The sequence below is a fragment of the Malaclemys terrapin genome, chromosome 10, assembly GCF_027887155.1.
Source record: "Malaclemys terrapin pileata isolate rMalTer1 chromosome 10, rMalTer1.hap1, whole genome shotgun sequence".
NCBI classification, from domain to species: Eukaryota; Metazoa; Chordata; order Testudines; family Emydidae; genus Malaclemys; species Malaclemys terrapin.
Genome location: NC_071514.1, coordinates 84,696,740 through 84,715,646, shown reverse-complemented (window position 1 = coordinate 84,715,646; position 18,907 = coordinate 84,696,740). Strand labels below are relative to the sequence as shown.

The 18,907-nt window shown below is 53.6% G+C and overlaps 1 protein-coding gene across 4 annotated transcripts in view; it reads right to left on the bottom strand.

Annotated features, from left to right (window-relative positions):
• Nucleotides 1–18,907, bottom strand: part of TRAF7 (TNF receptor associated factor 7) — a 43,336-nt gene that overhangs the window by 1,031 nt on the left and 23,398 nt on the right. For all 4 annotated transcript variants that reach the window (XM_054041690.1, XM_054041691.1, XM_054041692.1 and 1 more), the window contains 16 exons: nt 18,538–18,654; nt 16,547–16,639; nt 13,554–13,587; nt 11,659–11,842; nt 10,747–10,881; nt 9,510–9,727; nt 8,696–8,769; nt 7,419–7,467; nt 7,031–7,158; nt 5,298–5,380; nt 4,763–4,802; nt 3,991–4,107; nt 2,578–2,700; nt 1,625–1,744; nt 1,105–1,236; nt 175–294 (listed from right to left, as the gene is read on the bottom strand). In XM_054041690.1, coding sequence (XP_053897665.1) covers nt 175–294; nt 1,105–1,236; nt 1,625–1,744; nt 2,578–2,700; nt 3,991–4,107; nt 4,763–4,802; nt 5,298–5,380; nt 7,031–7,158; nt 7,419–7,467; nt 8,696–8,769; nt 9,510–9,727; nt 10,747–10,881; nt 11,659–11,842; nt 13,554–13,587; nt 16,547–16,639; nt 18,538–18,654 — 1,767 coding nt within the window. The remainder of the gene's footprint in view (nt 1–174; nt 295–1,104; nt 1,237–1,624; nt 1,745–2,577; nt 2,701–3,990; nt 4,108–4,762; nt 4,803–5,297; nt 5,381–7,030; nt 7,159–7,418; nt 7,468–8,695; nt 8,770–9,509; nt 9,728–10,746; nt 10,882–11,658; nt 11,843–13,553; nt 13,588–16,546; nt 16,640–18,537; nt 18,655–18,907) is intronic.

Here is an 18,907-nt window from a genome sequence, read left to right as displayed (position 1 = left end):
GAGCCCCAGCCCTGCAGCCACAGCCCCCCGAAGAGTGGACACGTCGTGGGCAACAGCTGCTCTCGCCAAGCTGCAGCCCTCCCAGGGTAACCCCCTCCCGCCAGGACAAGGTGCTGGGCTCTGGGTTCTCCCCTCGGTGAGGAAGCTGCAGTGGAAAGCCCAGGGGCAACCGACCTTGACAGTGCTGTCCACAGCGCCGGAGAAGAGGCGGCCCCTGGAGACTGCGAGCGCCGTCACGCTGCCCTGGTGCCGCAGCAGCGTCTGAGTGCAAATCATGTTGTCCATGCTCCACACCTGGAAGCACATGCAGGGACGTGTGAATGCGAAGCTGGGGACCGCAAGGCCTGTCTGCCCAGGCACCAAGGGGGCTCAGAGGAGAGGACTCTGGCCACGAAGGGAAGGAAACAATCTGGGAGTGCGAACAAAGACCAAAGAATTCTCCACCCCCAGCCTAGAGGCCTCCCTTGCCCTTCGGGGACCTATGTTACTCTCCCAGGGACCTGTGTTAGTTACAGGAACCAGGCCCGGGGCGCTGAACTGAGACAGTCTCTCTGCGTCACCACGTCCCGGCTGTCTGGATATGGACATGGTCCCAGCACCACCACATCTGCCTGCCTCTCACTCCTTCAGTTCAGTGTCCCAGTGTCCCACCGCCGGGTACTAACTAACCCCAGTTCTCCCGAGTGCCAGGCCAGAGTCAGACCGGTCCGTAGTGAACAGGTTCTGGCAAGGCTCTGCACTGGGGCATCACTAGTCAGTGTCACCGGGAACAGCACGCTCTGCAGCCCCCTTGCATCGGCAGCTCTCCAAACACGAAGACACTACGGCTGCACCGAGCCCCGTTTTACAGCTGGAGGGACTGAGGAACACACAGCGGAAGGGCACCAGGAGACAGGACTTGACCCAGGACCCCTCACTCCCAGTCCCCTGCAGCAGCCAGTCGCCCCCTCCTCACCTGACACTGAGAACCTAAAAGCAAAGGAGAGCCGTAAGGGCTGCAGGTGAAGGGTGCAAGGTCTACGTGGGGACTAGCCTCCCAACGCTGCTTCCCCCTCAGCCTCGGGAGCCTCTCCCCCAGCTAGGCAAGGCCACGGCAGCACGTACCCTGAGAGAGCGATCGTACGACGCGCTGAAGACTTTGGTTTGATCCGGCGTGGAGATGACGGCCAGGGCGTACACCGTCCCCACGTGCCCGGTCAGCGTGCGCACCTGCTCCTTCGACTCGATATCCCAGACCTGAGTGAGGAGAACAGGAGAGAGACAGCTCAGAGTGACGGAGCCAACATCCAAGGGTGCGGAGCGGGAGCAAGCTAGGCCAGCGCCCAGGCCTGCAGAGCGGGACCGATCAGAGAGGGTAACAGCACCCTCTGACTGCCTGGCACCCCCAGCACCGAGAGGGTGGGTCTCAGGCCAGCCCCTAGAGAATGGGAAAGCACATGGCCTGGATAGCCTCAGTGGAGTCCATCTCTTATCCCTCAGGGTGCTCCGTCAGCCTGCTGGGCAGGAGGGAGGTGGGCCCGTTGGCACAGCAGATGCTGGGGATATCCCGGCACGGCTAGCCATGCTGTGCCCGTTCTGCAGGGAGGGAGCGGCAGGACCGCGCCGCCGGACTCCGTGTTCTTACATGGATGAGGTTCTCGTAGGTGCCACACACGATGTGATGGTTGGTCACGGCGATGGAGTACACGCTGCCCCCTGACGTCTGCAGCACATGGACACACTCCAGGTTCCGGATGTCCCAGATCTGAAACAGCCCCCGTACAGGTCAGCGGCGCTCCAGTGCAGCAGCCCAGTAGGAACGAGTGAGCCCCGGAGCGATACACTGGATTCCTCTCAGTGCGTAGCCGGTGGTGTCTTTCCAGACTGGCTGGAGGGCCTGTTGGGGCCAGTGGCTCTGTCCCAGGCAGGGCCAATGGGCCGGCAACAGGTGGAAAGACTCTTGGCTAAGTTCCTACCGGGGCATGAGCTGCACCACTCCCATAGCCAGCGTCTGACGGGCAGCAAAATACAGAGCTGGGCCCAGCAAAACCAGGCCCGAGCCTGGTCCTGTCCCAGGAAGGGAAGGGGAGGTGGCCCCATTGTCACAGGAGGGGAGAGGGTGCGGAGCAGGGGGCTCCAGGCACAATGTACCCCAACTTTCCAACAGTCCAGACACCAGCTGCTAAGTTAACCAGCAGGGACTGGGCCAACAAAGACGAGACGCTTACAGGAACCAAATGCAGAACGATGGTGATTCTGCAGCCCAGACACTGCCCCTCTTCTCTTAGCAGCAGCAGGGTCAGTGCCGGAGAATGGACGACAACGTCCCAGCAGCTGGAGAAGGGCCATGGCTACATGGCAGTGTTGGGCTTGGCTAATGTCAAACAGCAGCTTGGACCTGCCAAACTCTGATATTACTGCAAAGATGGGAACCGACCAGCCACAATCGCCGGAGTAAACTCCAATGTGTCAGTGACGCAACGGCTGTGAAAGCACGCTGCCAAGTGCTCCCGGCTGCCTTTGGTTTTGCACAGATAGGAAGTTAGTGCTGGAGGTTGGAAGGTGCTTTACTCACACACACGTCATCAGCATACTTACCTTGATTGTTTGGTAAGACCCACTGTAGAGATAGTTTTGAGAAGCCACAAGTGCTCGCACCCAGTGATTGAGACCTGTCAATTCCTTTTTCAGCTTGAGTTCGGTGCCCACGATGTCCCAGACCTGCGGCAGGCACACACACACACACACACACACACACGACGGGTCAGCTTGCACACTGCTAAGCAGGGCCATTGTGGTCAGAAAGACCAGTCCAAATGGCTACGACTAACTCTGCAGGGCTGCTTCCTGCACGAAATCCACCTCTGTGCAGAGAGACAACACAAGGTCCCCAAAGAGGGTGGAAGTGGGGCCTCGATCCCATACTGGCCCTTGCACGTGGGGGGAGAAGTGAGAGCAGCAGTGTCAGGCCCTGGGAAGATCCACTGGAGCTGCTGAGGTACAGATAAATTCACACTGCCGTTTGTACAGCCCGTCTCTAACGTGAGCCACATGCCTGGAAGTTTAAACAGAAGCAACTGCAGCGGAGAACGTTTTCTGCCTGGGACTCGCCCGCCCTGTGCTAGGGGCTGCAATACAACATACACACAGCGTCCCCAGAACCCTCGACGGAGCAGTCCAGCAGCAGCTGCGAAGCCAGGGAGCAATGCAGGGGAACAGCACTGAGGCACGTGCGTCAGGAGGAGAGGACATTGGAGCAGGTGTTAGTTCTCTGCTCCACTCACCTAGCACACATGGAGCCAGGTTTATTTTTTAAATGCCTATTTACTAAACGCAGGTTGTTTGAATGACAGCTCTCTGGTGCCTGACAAGTCCCAAAGCCCTTGAGCCACACGACACCCCAGCAGATGGGGAAATCGAGGCACAGCCAAGCTAAGCAGCTCACCCAAGATCACATGGTGACTTGCCAGCAGAGCTGGAAACAGAACCCAGGAGAGCTGGCCGAGATTTTCCAAAGGACTTGCAATTGTGGGTGCCCAACCAGACACCTTGAATGGCCCCCCGACGGCCAGACTGTGTGGCACGCACCCTCTGGAAACCAGCCCCTTTGAAGGGCTCTCAGGTTGGACACCCAAAAACAGGCACCTGAAGTCACTGCTCCCTTGTGGCGATCTTGGCCCTGATCCCAGTCCCCTGCTCTAAGCACATGGTACACGAGCCCCCGCATGGGTCTGTGTGTTTGCACAAGTACACACCAACTACACACGTGCCCACAGCCTCCAATTTGTAGGAGTCAACACAAACAAGCAAGGCTCTTCAGTCAGCTGCTCCAAAATCGACTTGCAGCTGTCCCTCCTAGTGTCTGCCGCCCCCTAAGCTCACGCTGCAGCGCTAACCAGAGCACTGATTAGTGCAGACAGACGCACGCAGGCCCAAAAGAGCCTTTTCTTGCCAGCGAACTTCTCCCCCAATGGCCACCCAACCCCAACAGGTGCCTTCTCAGCCCTCTACCTTAATGGCTTTAAGGGAGCCACTGAACAGCATGTTGTGGGAGGAGACCAAAGTGCAAACAGGATTGTCATGCGCTCGGATCGTGTTCACCTTCTGCAAGGTTTGAATATCCCAGACCTCGAAAAGGAAGACAAAATCGGTTAGGGATTGGCCTGCTCTGGAACCCCCCTGCAGTTCCCCCTCTCGCCTGTCTGCCCTGGAAATACCCCCGGCAGGAAAACACAGCAAGGGCAGCTGTGACAGGATAGACGGCATCTGTGCCCAGAGGATACAGCCCCTCTCTGATGGACGTAGGTTCGACAGGAGGGCTCCTGAGTGGGACTCTCATCCCAGACACTAACACAGCCTCCTGTGAATCAGCAGAAGAGGTGGCGAGGAGTCAGCGGCTCCGTGCCCCACTCCCAGCCCTGGCAGGCCACAGAAGCTGGAGGCCAGGTCCCTCGTGTGGCAGGACAGAGCCTTCCCAGGAAGCCACTGCTGGATTAGAACTTGCCATTTACTCCACGCCCTGTATGGTCAGCCCTGAGCCAGTTCAATGCCATGGCTTCCCACTGTGCACTGGGGCATCTAGTCAAGTGTAGGTCACTTGAAAGAGACAAACGCCCCCCTTTTATTATTAGAATTCATCCCCGGGATGGGGAAACCACACGCAAGGGATTCCTTTGTTCTCTTGCTCTCTCCGGCCATTCCCAGCCAAGAGGACAGCGGAGGGGCTGCTTTTCACAAGCTGTTGTGCCCTGTAACCTCCCACATGCCGACGTCGGATACTCACAATGATGGTGCAGTCAGCAGAGCCGCTGTACAGCTTGTTCCTGTAACGTCACAAGACAATGAAAGGACGTCAGCGAGGGAGAGCCAGCGGTGGGATTCCAGCTGTCCCGGCGGCTCTGCTCACGGGACACAGAAACAGGAACCTCGCACCTTTCAGACCCTCCTCGCCCCACCCCTGCCTGCTCAGTGGAAAGGAGCCGGGGCGACACCCCCGTCCCCAAACAAAACACTCTGCTCATCATCTCCCAGATGCACAGGGCTGGGACCCAGGGGCTTTTCACTCTGATGACTTTGCCCATTTGTCCGTCTGGCTTATTAAATGGGGAGATCTGGGATTCTGGCCCCTCCCATCCACATGCGCATGTGTGTAAAAGCCTGGTGCACGTGCGCACGCCAGAATTAGGAAGGAAATTAACATCTTAGTCCCTCTTCTCATAATTCACTAATTAAGAGAGGCCAGAGAACAGACCACAAGTCTCTCGTTGCAAGTCCCCATTTCCCCTCCCAGCGGCACAAAAATCATCCGCTCCACTCACCCCTGAATGCAGAGAGCGAGAACAATCCCATCGTGGCCCTCCAAGGTCTTTTGGCACTTGTATGTGGTGCAGGTATCCCACACCTAACAGGAAAGACAAGTTAGCAGGAGATCCCAGGCCTGCTCTCGAGAGCAGCTGGGGATCAGAGCAGGAAGTCAGCTGAGCCAGGAGAGTGGGGAAATCAGTCAGCTGTTTCCTGTGTCCTCTGTGCACCTGTTTTCCTGTCTGACCGGCAGAGATGAGCACATCTAGGAAAGGAAATGTCGCAAGCAGGGTCAGGCTGAATTTCCAAGGGACACCAAACCCTGAAACGCAGCCACAGCAGCTCCACAGCGCCAGGGCAGACAACAAACTTTCCTAAAACCCCTAGTAAGAAAATGCCAGGCAATGTCAGCTGGGGGACCCTGATGGAATCAGGCAAACACATGGGCGGTGAGTGCTAGCTTTTCTCACCACTCCCAGTGTCTGAGCATGAAGAATGTGTGTTCCCCATTATCATTCCTGCTGCATGGGGATTTCAGCTGCTGAGTATTATGTGCTATTAGTACAAATGACCTCAAAACCAACCATACAGCAACAGTTTTCCATACTGGGAGAGCAGGACACAGGCAGAGAGAAGAGGGTGGTGCCTGCTAACCAAGCTCAGGCCTGCTTTTCTAACCTGGCCTCCCTGATTGGATACCCCACCATGCCTACATGTTGGCATTTGTGGCTCCAGCCAATGGAAACCAGGTCCTTCATCTCAGAATGCAAAGTATTGGGAGAAAAATGCAGACAAATGGAACACTAAAAGTTATGCTTTGCCAGCCTCAGATCTTTAAGCACTTGCCACTTCCCATGCATTAAGACTTCCAGTGCCCCTTGGCCAGAGGTAGTTAAGAATTATTACTCCCAGCGTGAGGCCCAGATAGATGACCAGGCCAATTGCCATTGGTGCTGGATACGCACAGCATTCCCTGATGTCAATAGGAGCAGAGCAAGCTCCGCTCCCCTGTGGAGAAAATCCAATCAATCAGGCCTCAAGTGACTTGCCCCAGATCTGAGCGTCAGCAACTCAAGCAGGATTGGAACCCAGAAGTCCTGGCTCCCAGCCCTTGAATAAATAAACCAAAAAGAACCAAGATTCAACCATGACAGTCTCTGTTTATGTAAGGTCTATAGGCACCCCGTTTTCTAGTAATCAGTGAAATTCACAATTCCCAGAGCTTTGCTGACATCCGTCCATCAGTCAATCATGCGTGACACTGGCGGCTGGCCAGGATAACATTTGAAAATGTTGTTTTGGTTGGACTGTCAATTTGCTCTATTCAAACGCAGGAAAGGAAAAGCAAACAATGTTTGTAAAATGGACACATTTCATAGGGAAAATCTATTTTGTTTTCCAGCTTCTAAAAGGGCTTTAGCCACCATGGAAAATAAAGAATTAGCAACTGAAACACTCTCTAAAGGCTGAACTGGGACAAGGTGAAAACATGAACAGCAGGCGTGAGATCAGGATCAGGGTTTCATAAAGAGCTCAGAAGTCTGGATTTGTCTCCTGAGAGGAGACACGTGGGTCTGGCATCTTTGTGCAGATAACTGAACAATGCTTCCGGCCCAGGTGGAGTTGGGAAGAGCCATTTCAGCTCAAACCTGGGGCCGAGCAGGTAAATTCGGATGTGGAACTACACTCCGAGCCCAGCTGAGGGGTGGATGGTCCTGTCTAAAGTGCGCACGTGCTGCGGGGCTCTTACCTTAATGGTTTTGTCTGAGGAGCCACTGAAAAGCAAGTCTCCTATGGAGTAAACACACAGACACCAGACAGGGCCTTGGTGCCCGACAAAGGTCCCCTTGCATTTGAAGATCTGCTGAGGATCGTACGCTGTGGAGTGAGAAGAGGCAGGAGGGGATTAGGGGAACCATGACGCTAGGCCCTGCCAGCACAGAACCGCCCATGGAACTCAGAGGGGAGGGAGGGTTCTACAGACAAGAGCTGGTGTGTTACGCAAGCCTGAAATGCATTATGGGAAATACACGGAGTCAGTTGATGCCTTGCTCCCAAAGGGATCTGCTGAGACATCGTAACAACAAGCCTAACATTCTGGGGCAAGCCAAGGGCGAGAGCATCGAACGTCTACTCACATCCTAGGATGCCCATGTTGAGGCGGGCGTTGATGTGGGACAGTTCATCCTGAAAAACAAACCAGGCAGGGTTAGAAGCAAAGCAACTGGAATCCATGCGGAGTCCCGGCACTGGCAGGCACTCCGCTAGGCTTCCCACGGAGTCTGAGCCAGTGCTTTAATACCTCCCTACAAACGCTGAGAGCTCCAGCCAGCAGCCTCCGGACTGAGGACAGGAGCGCCTGGCAGTGCTCACCCAGGGGGTTCGTTCTCTGGCCAGGGGAAAGTGGAGGTCTGGAAGCACCTTCCTTATAGCCATGCATGTTGTCTCTGCAGAGGTGAGCAGGCACCTACTTTCACCCTCCTGTGGGTACGGGGCTCAGCCCGGGTCTCCCTGGGATCAGGGTCTGGATGTGGACACTCGTACACCTTTCAAAATGCACAATCCTTCCTCGTCCTAAAACTGACACCGGGCAGGGCCAGGCCGTCGTGAGGAGCTACTCATTCTGCGGTGCTTTCCAAATCCACTTTGCCTGAAAATATTGCAGGGGTCACTCGACACAGTGCTCCGGGGCCCGGGCCTTTCCATCTCCAACGGAGCCGCTTTGCTGGCTGTATCTGTCCCCGTTAGGGCTAGCGTGCTCTGCATTCAGTCCTGAGCAGCATGCACAGAGCTGGGGTGTGCGCTGCTGGCGGGACGTGTCCCACCTGAACCCTGGCTGGAAGGGGATCTTATCAATGCCCTGAGAAGCACCAGAAGGGGCTGCCAAGGGCCTGCTACGTGTTAGTACTAGACAATTACCGCGGCTCTGCACAATTCTCCTGCCAGTGGTAAGAGAGAACTGCGGTAAAGACCCAAAGAACCAGCCCTGGGCCGATCCCTGGCTGCAACAAAAGGCCCAGGAGTGCTAGAGTCCTGGCTCCCTGCAACGAGTGTCCTGTTGGCACCTGCACCACAGCCTGGCTCCAGCCTGCGCCACACTAAGGCCTCCAAGCCAATTCCAAGGGCTTCCACAGGCAGCCGGGCTGCCCACCGGGCCAGATTCCAGCTGTGCTCTGGCGCCCTTTCACCTTGTGCACGCAGGGATCCCTGCCCGGCTATGGCAAACACAAAACGGGGGGCGAACAGAGCCGGTGCGGAGGGAACTAGGGCTTGGCCATTTTGAACCCCTAACCCGATTCTCCCCCCGCCCACGGGAAGAGAAGCTTTACAAGTACATGCTGTTAACCCTTTCTTCACCAGAGGACTACGATGGACAGGCTCCTCCCCGACGCCCCGTATCATGCAAAAGACTCACATTTAGCATGGAGGCATCCCTCCGGAACTCCATCAGGTCCTCGCTCAGCTTGCTTTGGTTCTCATCCAGCACATCTAGGGTGACAGAAGGGCAGGGCCGTCACCCCCAGGCCAGGAAACTCACTCACTACCCCAGGGTGTTTGTGTTACATTTGGCGTGACCCTGGAAATACCTGCAGTTACCTTACTGAGGGCGGGGGTTGAACTAACAGAAATATAAACACCCTGGTTAATTGGGCCCCAGGTGCAGGGTTCAGCTCCGACCCCCTTTTGTGTCTTTGGCAAACGTTCACACTTGTTCGTTCTGGGGTATAAAAAGCAAGGCTTGCAGATGTCTCTCTAGCAGAGCCTTTTCCTAACCCCCTTGGAGTTACTCCCAGGCCTGACTGTGCTGTGAGTATTGTGGCCGATGCTCACAACTGTATTGTGTTAGGATATAAAGTGTGGGAGAGGGAGAGGGTGAGTGTGTAAAAGTCATTAAGACCCAGTGGCCTTTGGACTACTCAAGGAACACTTGTGTGGAAGCGGAGTCATGGTAAATCTTAATAAGGGACCTTACAATTCCCAAGGGAAATTATGTCCAGCATAAGAGGTGTCAGATCAGGCCCCAAACCTGCACACCCAAGAAACCCAGGTAGCTCCGAAGATCAGCTGAATTTTGGTTGTTCAGCCCAAGGGAATCCCTTCCCCCCCCGAGGTTTGCCCACAGCTACTTTTCACTATGGTGCGAATGGGAAGTTTAAAGCCTTGACAAACGTGACCACCTAGCTGTAAAGTCCTGAAGGAGGAGCCAGGCCCTTGGCCCGGAGACTCACCAAATTTGAGTTCCAGGTTCTTCTCCAACTGGTCAATCTTCTCTGAGAGCTTGCCCAGCATTGAGCGCAGGAAGGCGATTTCTTGGTCCTTCTGAGCCATTGCCACCTGCATCTCGTGGAAGCGGTCGTCTGTCTGCTGCAGGAACTCCTTCAGCCCCTCAAACTTACACATCTCCAAGTGAGTCTCGTAGGTGTCTTGATTTCCTATGAACGTACACCTGGAGGGAAGGGGAGAGATGGAGGCTGGAGCCAGGCTTTGTCGGGAGGGCCTAGTGCCCACTGGCTCCTGCGCTGGGCACTTAGACAGATACAGGCGAAGGCTCTCACGCCCCACTCCCCTCTGGAGGGATCTCTCTGGGGCTGCAGTGCCCAAAGGCCAATCGTGGCTGCAGTCACCCCTCCCCTGTAACCACAGGAGAAGGCCAAGGCTGAGCCGCTGCACCTGGTCCTGCTGGGGAACTCGCCCAAGCAGGCTCTTCCGATCCCTCTCTCCAGGAAGTTCCAAGAACAAGCAGATCCCAGGCAGGGTCCAAAGTATTCTGTCAGTGCACGTGCTCCGCGAAGGCCCTGTCCCGCTGCCGTTAAAGTCAAGGGACAAGCTCCAGTGGACACAGTGGGTGCTGGCTTGGGCCTCCCGCATGCACCCCGGCTCCTGGCAAATTGCAGAGGCTGGTCTGTGCATCACAACTGTTCTAGCAGAGCCGAGCTCTGCAGTCATACATCAGAGGGGAGTCTCCTCACACAACAGCCACCTTCCAGCCTCCACCTCTGGCACTGGGTCCTAGCCATGCCAGTGCCCTCAGGCCTCGGGTCCTGCAGGCAGGGCATTTCCCAGACCAGGGAACCTTCCTGCCCAGGGATTCCAGCACAGAGAGCAGCGACCTCAGCTGCACTTTCCTTCTCCTTGTATCAGTTCTGCCCTGGACAGATCCTGCCACTCTCTCTAGCAGGCTCTCCCATTGTAGTCTTCTCGGGACACTGCCAAAGGCCAGCAGTGGTCACACCTGAGCAGCATGGGCTATGCTCTCCTCGGGGGGAGTTCAACGTGCTCACTTCTGCAGACCTTCTTGGCCCCGGAGAGTGAGGCCAAGCACCAGATTCGGTCTCAGGGCCCTGCCCAACACAGCTCAAGAACCCGGTGTCTGAAAGACAGCCCAGAAATGGACTCCAACCCCCACTAGCAGTGAAGGGCCCAGCCGGCTCTCCCGGTGCCAGTCCCTGGAGCCCCACTGCTTACCCATATTTGGAATGAGGGCACTTGATGTGTTCACACTCTTTGAGATGCGCCTCCAGGTTCATTTTCAAGAGAGGTGGGCAGCTGGGGTTATTGGGACAGCGAACTGGTCTGTAATCACAGCTGCTTTCGTGATCTCTGTGCACACAGGGAAAGGCACAAAGGAGAGAAAGTCACCGACAGGCAGCGAGGATGGGAAACCACGTGGCTTGACAGGGCGTGGAGCAAAGCAGCCCTTATGAGAACTCCAGCTAATCAAAACCTTCCCCTCTCTAGATACACACTTGTTCTGATGCTGGAAGCTATCTTTGAACCTCCATTTAACCAGGTTTGCAGTAAGAATACGGCTGCAATTGCTGGAGGATACACAGGCCACAGACATGTGGACAGCACCAGCTTCTCCAATTGCATCAGTCCTTCCACAGACAGATGAAATGGCAGCTGATCAACGGCACCCAACAGCTGAGGACATGAAGCAAATTAAATGCTGCGGGGGACAGGGGGTGGATTAGGGAGGCAGGATGGGAATTCCCCAAAAGGGAATGGAGGTAGGATAGTGGGTTTAATGCCCCATCTCTTGGAGAGCCTGTGGTCCTTGTCACAGGTGGCCAGAGCCTCAGTTTTAGATCTCAGCTGAAAGGCATCACATTCAGCAGTACAACATCCCTGTGCAGGGACGTTTGGGTCAGTTCTGACCCCGCTACTGCCACACAGCGTCTCCGAGTGCCTCACTAAGACAGAGGAGAGGGTGTCCCCTCCTGCACCCACCCCATTCCCAGCAGCACAGGGCTGGACAGAAGGACCATGGGAGCAGAACTGTTGCAAGGAGCCGTATAACGTTGCAAACACAGAGCAATAAACCAGCACTAGAGGCCCCGCCCCGGAGAGGTCATCCTCTGCTCACAAGGCACTTACTTCCGGGCGCTCAGTTTAATGGTAAAGGGGCATCCGTGGGGGTCCACCTCGAAGGCAGCAGGCTTGCTGCTGGCGGCGGGCCGGCAGCCATATTTACAGTGAATGAACAGCTCCCCTATCTGCTCGGCCACAGCAATATTGTTAACAACCACAGTCAGTTTGGCGTTGTCCACTGGGCACTTCTCTGAGAGGGGGGGAGAGGGGAGAGAGAGGTGTTAGTTACGACACTCCAAGCAGAGGGCAGCTGGCCCCCGGCAGGCCTGTTTTCTGTGGTGTTTGTGCAGGTTCTTTTCTCTATGCCGGGGGTTAGCCCTGATTTCAGCCCTCAGAGCCAGCTCCTGGAACAGCTGCATCAGTGCAAGCCTGTAATGTTCACTGGGGAAACCTCTCGTGTAGCCATTTGCACCGGTGCCGTTTGCTCAAGTGTCAAACCGGCGTCAGCTGCACTAGTGCCGGTCACACAGCCTAGGGCACGGCTGGCTGTGATCACCACTAACCCCGGGCACATGCAGGGCTCGAGGGAGAGATCTGCAAAGAGCCCCGTGACTCCGGAGCACAAATCCCAGTTATTTGGGGGGGAGAGGAAGGGAGGAGTGGTGGTCCAAAGTCACTGAGTCAACAGAGCCTTAAACCCGATTGCTTTGTGCTAGGCGTCTTTCCCACCTCAGCTCCAGCCACCTCTCTGCTGTCTCAGCAGGCAGAGCCGGTGAGGGGAGGTTTCTTTTCGCTCTCTGTGTGCACAGAATACAAACATCTGCACCCCAGCTCTGATGAAAAGGGAACAGATGCTTTCCCACGGACGGCTCTGGTGACTTTGTTCGCTGGACAAACCCCAGAGCAAAGAGCCAAAATCACACCTACGAAGCCTCCTGCTGCAGAGCCCGGGGGTGGGAAGGAGCAAACGAGGACAATGGGGGGAGCCTTCTCACTTGAAAGCCAAACATCTGTAGGCAGAATGAGCCCTCGGGGAGCCTTCCCTGGAAGAGGGGGAAAGGCCAGCTATCAGCACGGCTGGGCCTGGGGCTGGAACAGCGCCGTTCGTGTTCATGTGCCACGCAGAGAGAAAGATGGGTTTTAATAGCATGGTGTGCAAAGGAGAGAGGTGCTGGCTACTCCATCTCCGAGAGAGCCTCTCCTGGCTTTCTGAACCGGAGTTTATTGAAGAAAAGAGGCGACACGTTGCTTAACTTTTGGATTGACTGGAAATCAGCGGCTAGAAGAGCTGGCATGAACAGGATGCCAGGAGGAAAGGAGACACAAGTTGGCTGCGGTAATACCTCTTATTTGGACCAACATCTGTTGGTGATTGACAAGCTTTCGAGCCACATAAGTTGGTCCAGTAAAAGACATGACCTTCCCCACCCTGCTTCTCTAATATCCTGGGATCCACACGGCTACAACACCACTGCACACAACCATAGGAGGAAAGGAGGCATTTATGACATCTCTGTCAAAACTCATGTCAATTATCCCCAGCAGAGGGGCTGAACGGAGCGCTAGTCTGGCACCGCTGGTGCTTGGGTCATTTACTGTCCTGGAGATTATCCACTCCACATTCCTGACCAGGACTTGGGAACACTTTGCTCCTAGGGAATCCACTCCAGCCTGCACTGAATTCAGTACGTGCCGCAATGGGGGTTGGGAGCTCAGTGGGGATGCCAACGCAGCAAGAACGCTCACAGCTACGTACTTCCCCACTGAGCCCCAGGGCCTTGATCCGAGGCACAACAGGTCACATGGGGTAGGCTTGGGGGTCCTTCCTAGACCCTGGCCAACTTTAAGGCTGATGCACTTCAGTTTCTCCGGGAGGAAGAGAGGAACAGATTGCCAGGCTGAACGGCCCAGAGACGCAGGAGGGAGAGGTGAGCATTGCACAAGGAGGGTTCTGTACTTACCAGATGTTAAGGCACATCTTCTGCAAAACGTGTGCTGTGGAGGCAAAGAGGAATAGCACTGTCAGACTCCCCATGATCAGACAGGTAATCCGGGGGGCGGAGAAGGGGGGGGGGGGGGGGGGGTCAGGCTGTCAGAGGCTAGAGCCCCGTGGATTGTGGGCCACAGCAGATATGCTCCCTGTTCGGTATCGTAACACGCCCCTGTGACCACCCAGACACATACCATGAGAAATGAAGCTGTGTGAAAACGGCCATATAGTTCAAGCAGCCAAAAAACCACACCAGGGGCCTGATCCTCAGAGGTTCTGAGCACCTGCAGTGAATCCAGTGGGACTTGCTCTGCACCTCTCTGAATCCTCTGGGCTGATTTCTCTACCCACAAAGACCAACCCGGGTTTCCCTGCCACCCACCCCCATTACAAAACAGAAATGACACAAGTAACAATTTATGAAAGAAGCATCCAAAGGTGAAAAATACAGTTTAGCTTTTTCCCCCTTGGACTGTGCTACTTGGCAAATTGCCTGCATTCATCCCCCCCACCCGGAGAGCTTTTAGGTCTGTCCCAAGCACAGCTGTGCAGGTAGAAGAATGGGAAGGTGGCTTGTAACCAGCCAGGTTAAAAGCCACAGCATCTACCTTTCCCCTCGTGCAACAGAAACCTGCAGTAACTAAAGCAACCGACTCACTATGAAAATACGCTAATGGTGTGAATATAATGCAACTGGAATAGGCTTCATGCAAAAGGTCTCTTGTAAAGTATCATTACAAAGCTTATGATCTACTGAGTGTGATCACCCTATTTCTATAAATGTATCACTTGTATCTAAAACTAGAAATATGAAATATAACTCTGAGGGCCTACTGTAATTATGCAAAGTGTGGGCAATTAATGGTGGTTTGGAATCTTGATGGCTCCCATTAACCAGGTCAATTGTCTGCAGATGGCCCTGTTTTACCTGTAAGTCTTCCTGTATACCTGTGTGCTGGCAAGTGGGTAATGAAGTCCTGCTGTGACATGTGATTATGTCACCTGAACTGGAATCCATCTTTAACCTGCTTTTCCATTGAGAAGGAGGGGGTGGGACAAAGGGACAAAGGATTCCCGCCTTATGCAAAAGGTATATAAGTGGGTGGAACAGAACAAAGAGGGAGAGAGGAGCCATCATGAGGAATCCCCTAGCTACCACTTGAGCTGGGACAAGAGCTGGACCAGGGGTAAGGATTGTGCCCAGACTAGGAAGGCATCCAGTCTGTGAAAGAGACTTATTGAAACATCTCTCAGGGTGAGATTTTACCTGTATTTAGTTGTATTAGTGTATTAGGTTTAGATTTGTGTGTTTTATTTTATTTCACTTGGTAATTCACTTTGTTCTGTCTGTCGCTACTTGGAACCACTTAAATCCTACTTTCTGTATTTAATAAAATCACTTTTTACTTATTAATTAACTCAGAGTATGTATTAATACCTGGGGAGGGGGAGGAAACAGCTGTGCATCTCTCTCTATCGGTGTTATAGAGGGCAAACAATTTATGAGTTTACCTTGTATAAGCTTTATACAGGGTAAAATGGATTTAGTTGGGATTTGGACCCTATTGGGCGTTGGACATCTGAGTGTTAAAGACAGGAACACTTCTGTAAGCTGCTTTCAGTTAAGCCTACAGCTGTTAGGGGACGTGGTTCAGACCTGGGTCTGGGTTTGCAGCAGGCTAGCGCGTCTGGCTCAAACCAGGCAGGGCACTGAAGTCCTAAGCTGCTAGGACAGGAAAGCAGGGGCAGATGTAGTCTTGGCACATCAGTTGGCAGCCCCAAGGGGGTTTCTGGGATTCAACCCGTCACACTCACTCTCAGGCTAAAGCTCATAGACAGAAAAAGAGAAAGAGGAACTCCGCAGCGTTTCACAGGATTCTAATCTGACTCAGTAGGTTCTCCGGAGTCTGCGACAAGGCCACAACTTGGCACCGTCACTTGAGAATTGCAATGTTATTATTACAGCAATACATTATCTGCAATTCTGCTGTGGCCTCCCTTTCCTGCCTCACACAGCTGCGCGCTCCCTGTGGAGCTGCCAAACAAGAGCTGCAAATGAAACCAGTTGGTTTCCTGTTGCAGAGGGTTATTTTCCATATTAACCAGTAAATCTCAGAGTCTACATGAAAGGTTTCTGGCTGGAACAGTCACACGGGGATTGTGTACAGAGAGGCAGGCTTTCTGGCTGGCTGAAAAGGAACAAGCTTCAACTAACGAGAGCTAGCACTCTTACCTTAATAATCATCCTGCCTTGTGCTTCTCTAGTTATAGATCCAACAGCACTTTACAAGCATTAGAGAATTATACACCCAACACTACCGTAAAGACATATTCCTTTTGCAGGTGGCACAGAAGCGGGAATAATATACAGCTACCATTAAAATTCTAATAAAATGGAGTATATAAAAGTAATTAATAATACTTTGCCCTTCCACTGTGCCTTTCATCTGAGGGTCTTAGAGACTTTTAAAAGCATTAACTAAATTAAGCCTCACACCACACTTGGTAGATAGGGCACAATCTATTCACCACTAAAATGCAGCCAGCTCTGGGGTGGAACACAGCAGACTGCAGAAACGCTGCACAGCAAAGCTCTTCAGGACTGGAAGGGAAGGGTTACAAACCCAACTGAAATAAGATTGGAACATGCAATATGAAAAGTGTCATGGGATCTTTAACCATCTTTAATCTCATTTGACAGATAGCACAGCTGGCAGCACAGCGCCCCCTACCACCTCAGTGGGGCAGTGGTTCAGAATAGACTCTCAGGTGACAAAGCCACCTACTAATCATCAACCCCTTTCATGGAGCACCGTGGGTTTTCCTGGCAGGTCTCCCCTCATCTAGGCACAGACCAGCTTGGCTTGCAAGATCTAATGGTCACCAGTCGAGCTGGCATAGCTGCTAGCCACATTGTTAATTCACAAAGCCCATGGTAGTGATGTGGAAAGAGGACTTCCTTACCCCACAGGTTGTGATGACTGGATCTTTAAACACACTACAACACAACTGGCAGCAGAGTTTGACTGATGGCTGTTCGGCAAACACCAAGGGCTCCTGAATACAAAGAAAGACCAAGGGTGAAGTCAGGAACTTCTCCACAATTCAAATGCAACCCCCTTCCCGCACTGCAGGGAGCAGAGAGTAAGGAAGCAGCTTGTACAGTAAGAGTTTTGAGGCCATGTCTACACTACAAAATTATTAAGTCAACCGGACTTAGGTTGGCATACAGATGCCGCAGTAGTTACATTGCTCCGGGTGTTCTTGTGTTGGTGGTGCAAGGCTTCCCCAGAAGAGCTTGTATCCATTATACTGTCAGAGTGGGGCATTGTGAGGGGACTCCTGAGAGCCAGTAACAGTGGATGTACGTAACGCAGTGTCTACACTGACACCGCACTGACACGGACTCTGCGCCGCTCGGGGAGGTGGAGTTACGAAGTCGGCAGAGTGGGGTGGTTCCATCAGTGGGAGCAACGTTTCAGTGTAGATGCTTCTGAAGTTGGGTCGATTTAAATGGCCTTGTGTGTAGTGCAGATGGTCTGGTTCTGTGGCTGTGATGCCAAACACCAGCAATGCAGCCCAAGGCTACCAAGGAGCCAAGAGAACAAAGCTTCCTAACCAACTGCCAGGACTCAACTTGCCTTATCTCCAGCTGAAGTTTAATTTCGATAGGCCAGCTGCTGGGGGCCGAGCCTAGAAATGGCTGGGGGCCCTCACCCACCACTCCGTTCACTGGGAACCGGGAGTACTCGGCATCCGGCACGATCCGGACCCTAGTGGGGTCAGCTAGTTTAAACTGAAGTGGAGCTGTGCCAGTTTGGCCCAGCAGAGAATTTGGCCCCTAGTTTACAAGGCTGTCTGAGGCCTTAGGGACTGCTCAACTCAGCAGGAGTTCCTTGCCAAACCACGGCCATCCTGAAGCAGTGAGAGACCACTTAAACCTTCCGGGTAAAAAGGCCCCTGGATTATTGATTTGAAGCCTGACATTCGAAAGTGATTTGGAAACAATATATACGTCCCCCTGCATATCTGAGGTGTCCTAAAGGAAAGATTTCTCTGCCTCATGCAATCCACGGGACTTGGCGTCTCTCACTATGGGCCAGGAGCTCTGCTTTAGTTTTCCAGTTCGACGGGAAGTTCAGGGCTCAGAAGCAGTATTCCCTGGCTCGATGGAGTACACCCTCCGAGCTCAAAGCAGCCCAAGGGGTAAGTATGTATTAACCTTTCAGATCAGTCACTTAAGATTCAATACACATCGCTCCAAGAGTGAAACTCAGCCCAAGCACCCCATGGATTGTGGTAAGGATGAGTCACTCACACATTTGCTCGACCCTTGAACCAGACGTGGCCTGGCCTGGGGGACGTTTAAGTCTGGATGCAGTCTCTGTGACACAGGCTCACCTCTTGTTAACGCTTTTAAGAATAAGGCCCCGATCCCGTACTAAGCTCCAAACAGGTAGATCCCTGTTCCCAAGTGGAGCTGCAATGAAATCGATGGGACTCAGCGTAGAGCTAACTGCAGGACTGGGGCCTAAGACAGCGATGACCTACACAGGCACTGCCACCCGCAGATAGAATGATAACATAGCCCTTTCCCCTCTCTAGCACCCTTCTTCACAGCCAGGATCTCCAAGCACTTCACAGATGTTAATCAGTGAAACCTCACAGCTCTCCAGTCAGGATTATCATAACCCCCATTTTACGAATGGGGAAACTACGGCACAGCGAGATGAGGTGACTTGTCCAAGATGACAGAGCAAGCCAGTGGCAGAGCTGGGATTGGAACCCAGGAGTCCTGACTGCCAGTCTCCTGACCAACCCACTAGACAACATTCCCTCCAAACAAGGGCTCTTCCATTTGAAGGCCACATGCACACACTGCAGGTTACACAAAGAAGCTGCTTTGATACTGAATGTCCTCGTTTTGTTTCTAAAGAAGACATCAAAATACCTACTGGTTCCTCCTCTTCCTCGTGGAGCGAGAACGTCGAGCGCAAGGACATGTTGGACTCAGAGTGTAACGAGCGAACGGAGATGGCGGAGTCGGAACGGCGTGGGGTACTGATCGGAGGCTTCCATATTAAAGACAAAAAACAACCCAGTTATTACAAGTAACCCCACCTCTCCCATCCTCCTCCGTGCAACTTAGCAGTTCCAGGGGCCCACATGCTCTGCCAAATCTTCCTGCACGCCAGGCTGCTTGGCCTGGCCAAGTGTAAAACAGGACTGAAGTAGTAGGTATCACATCGCCAACACAATATGGGTCACCTAACTCCCCCACCAGGTTTGGTGCCACTGGTCATTCAGGCCCAATGTACACCGACA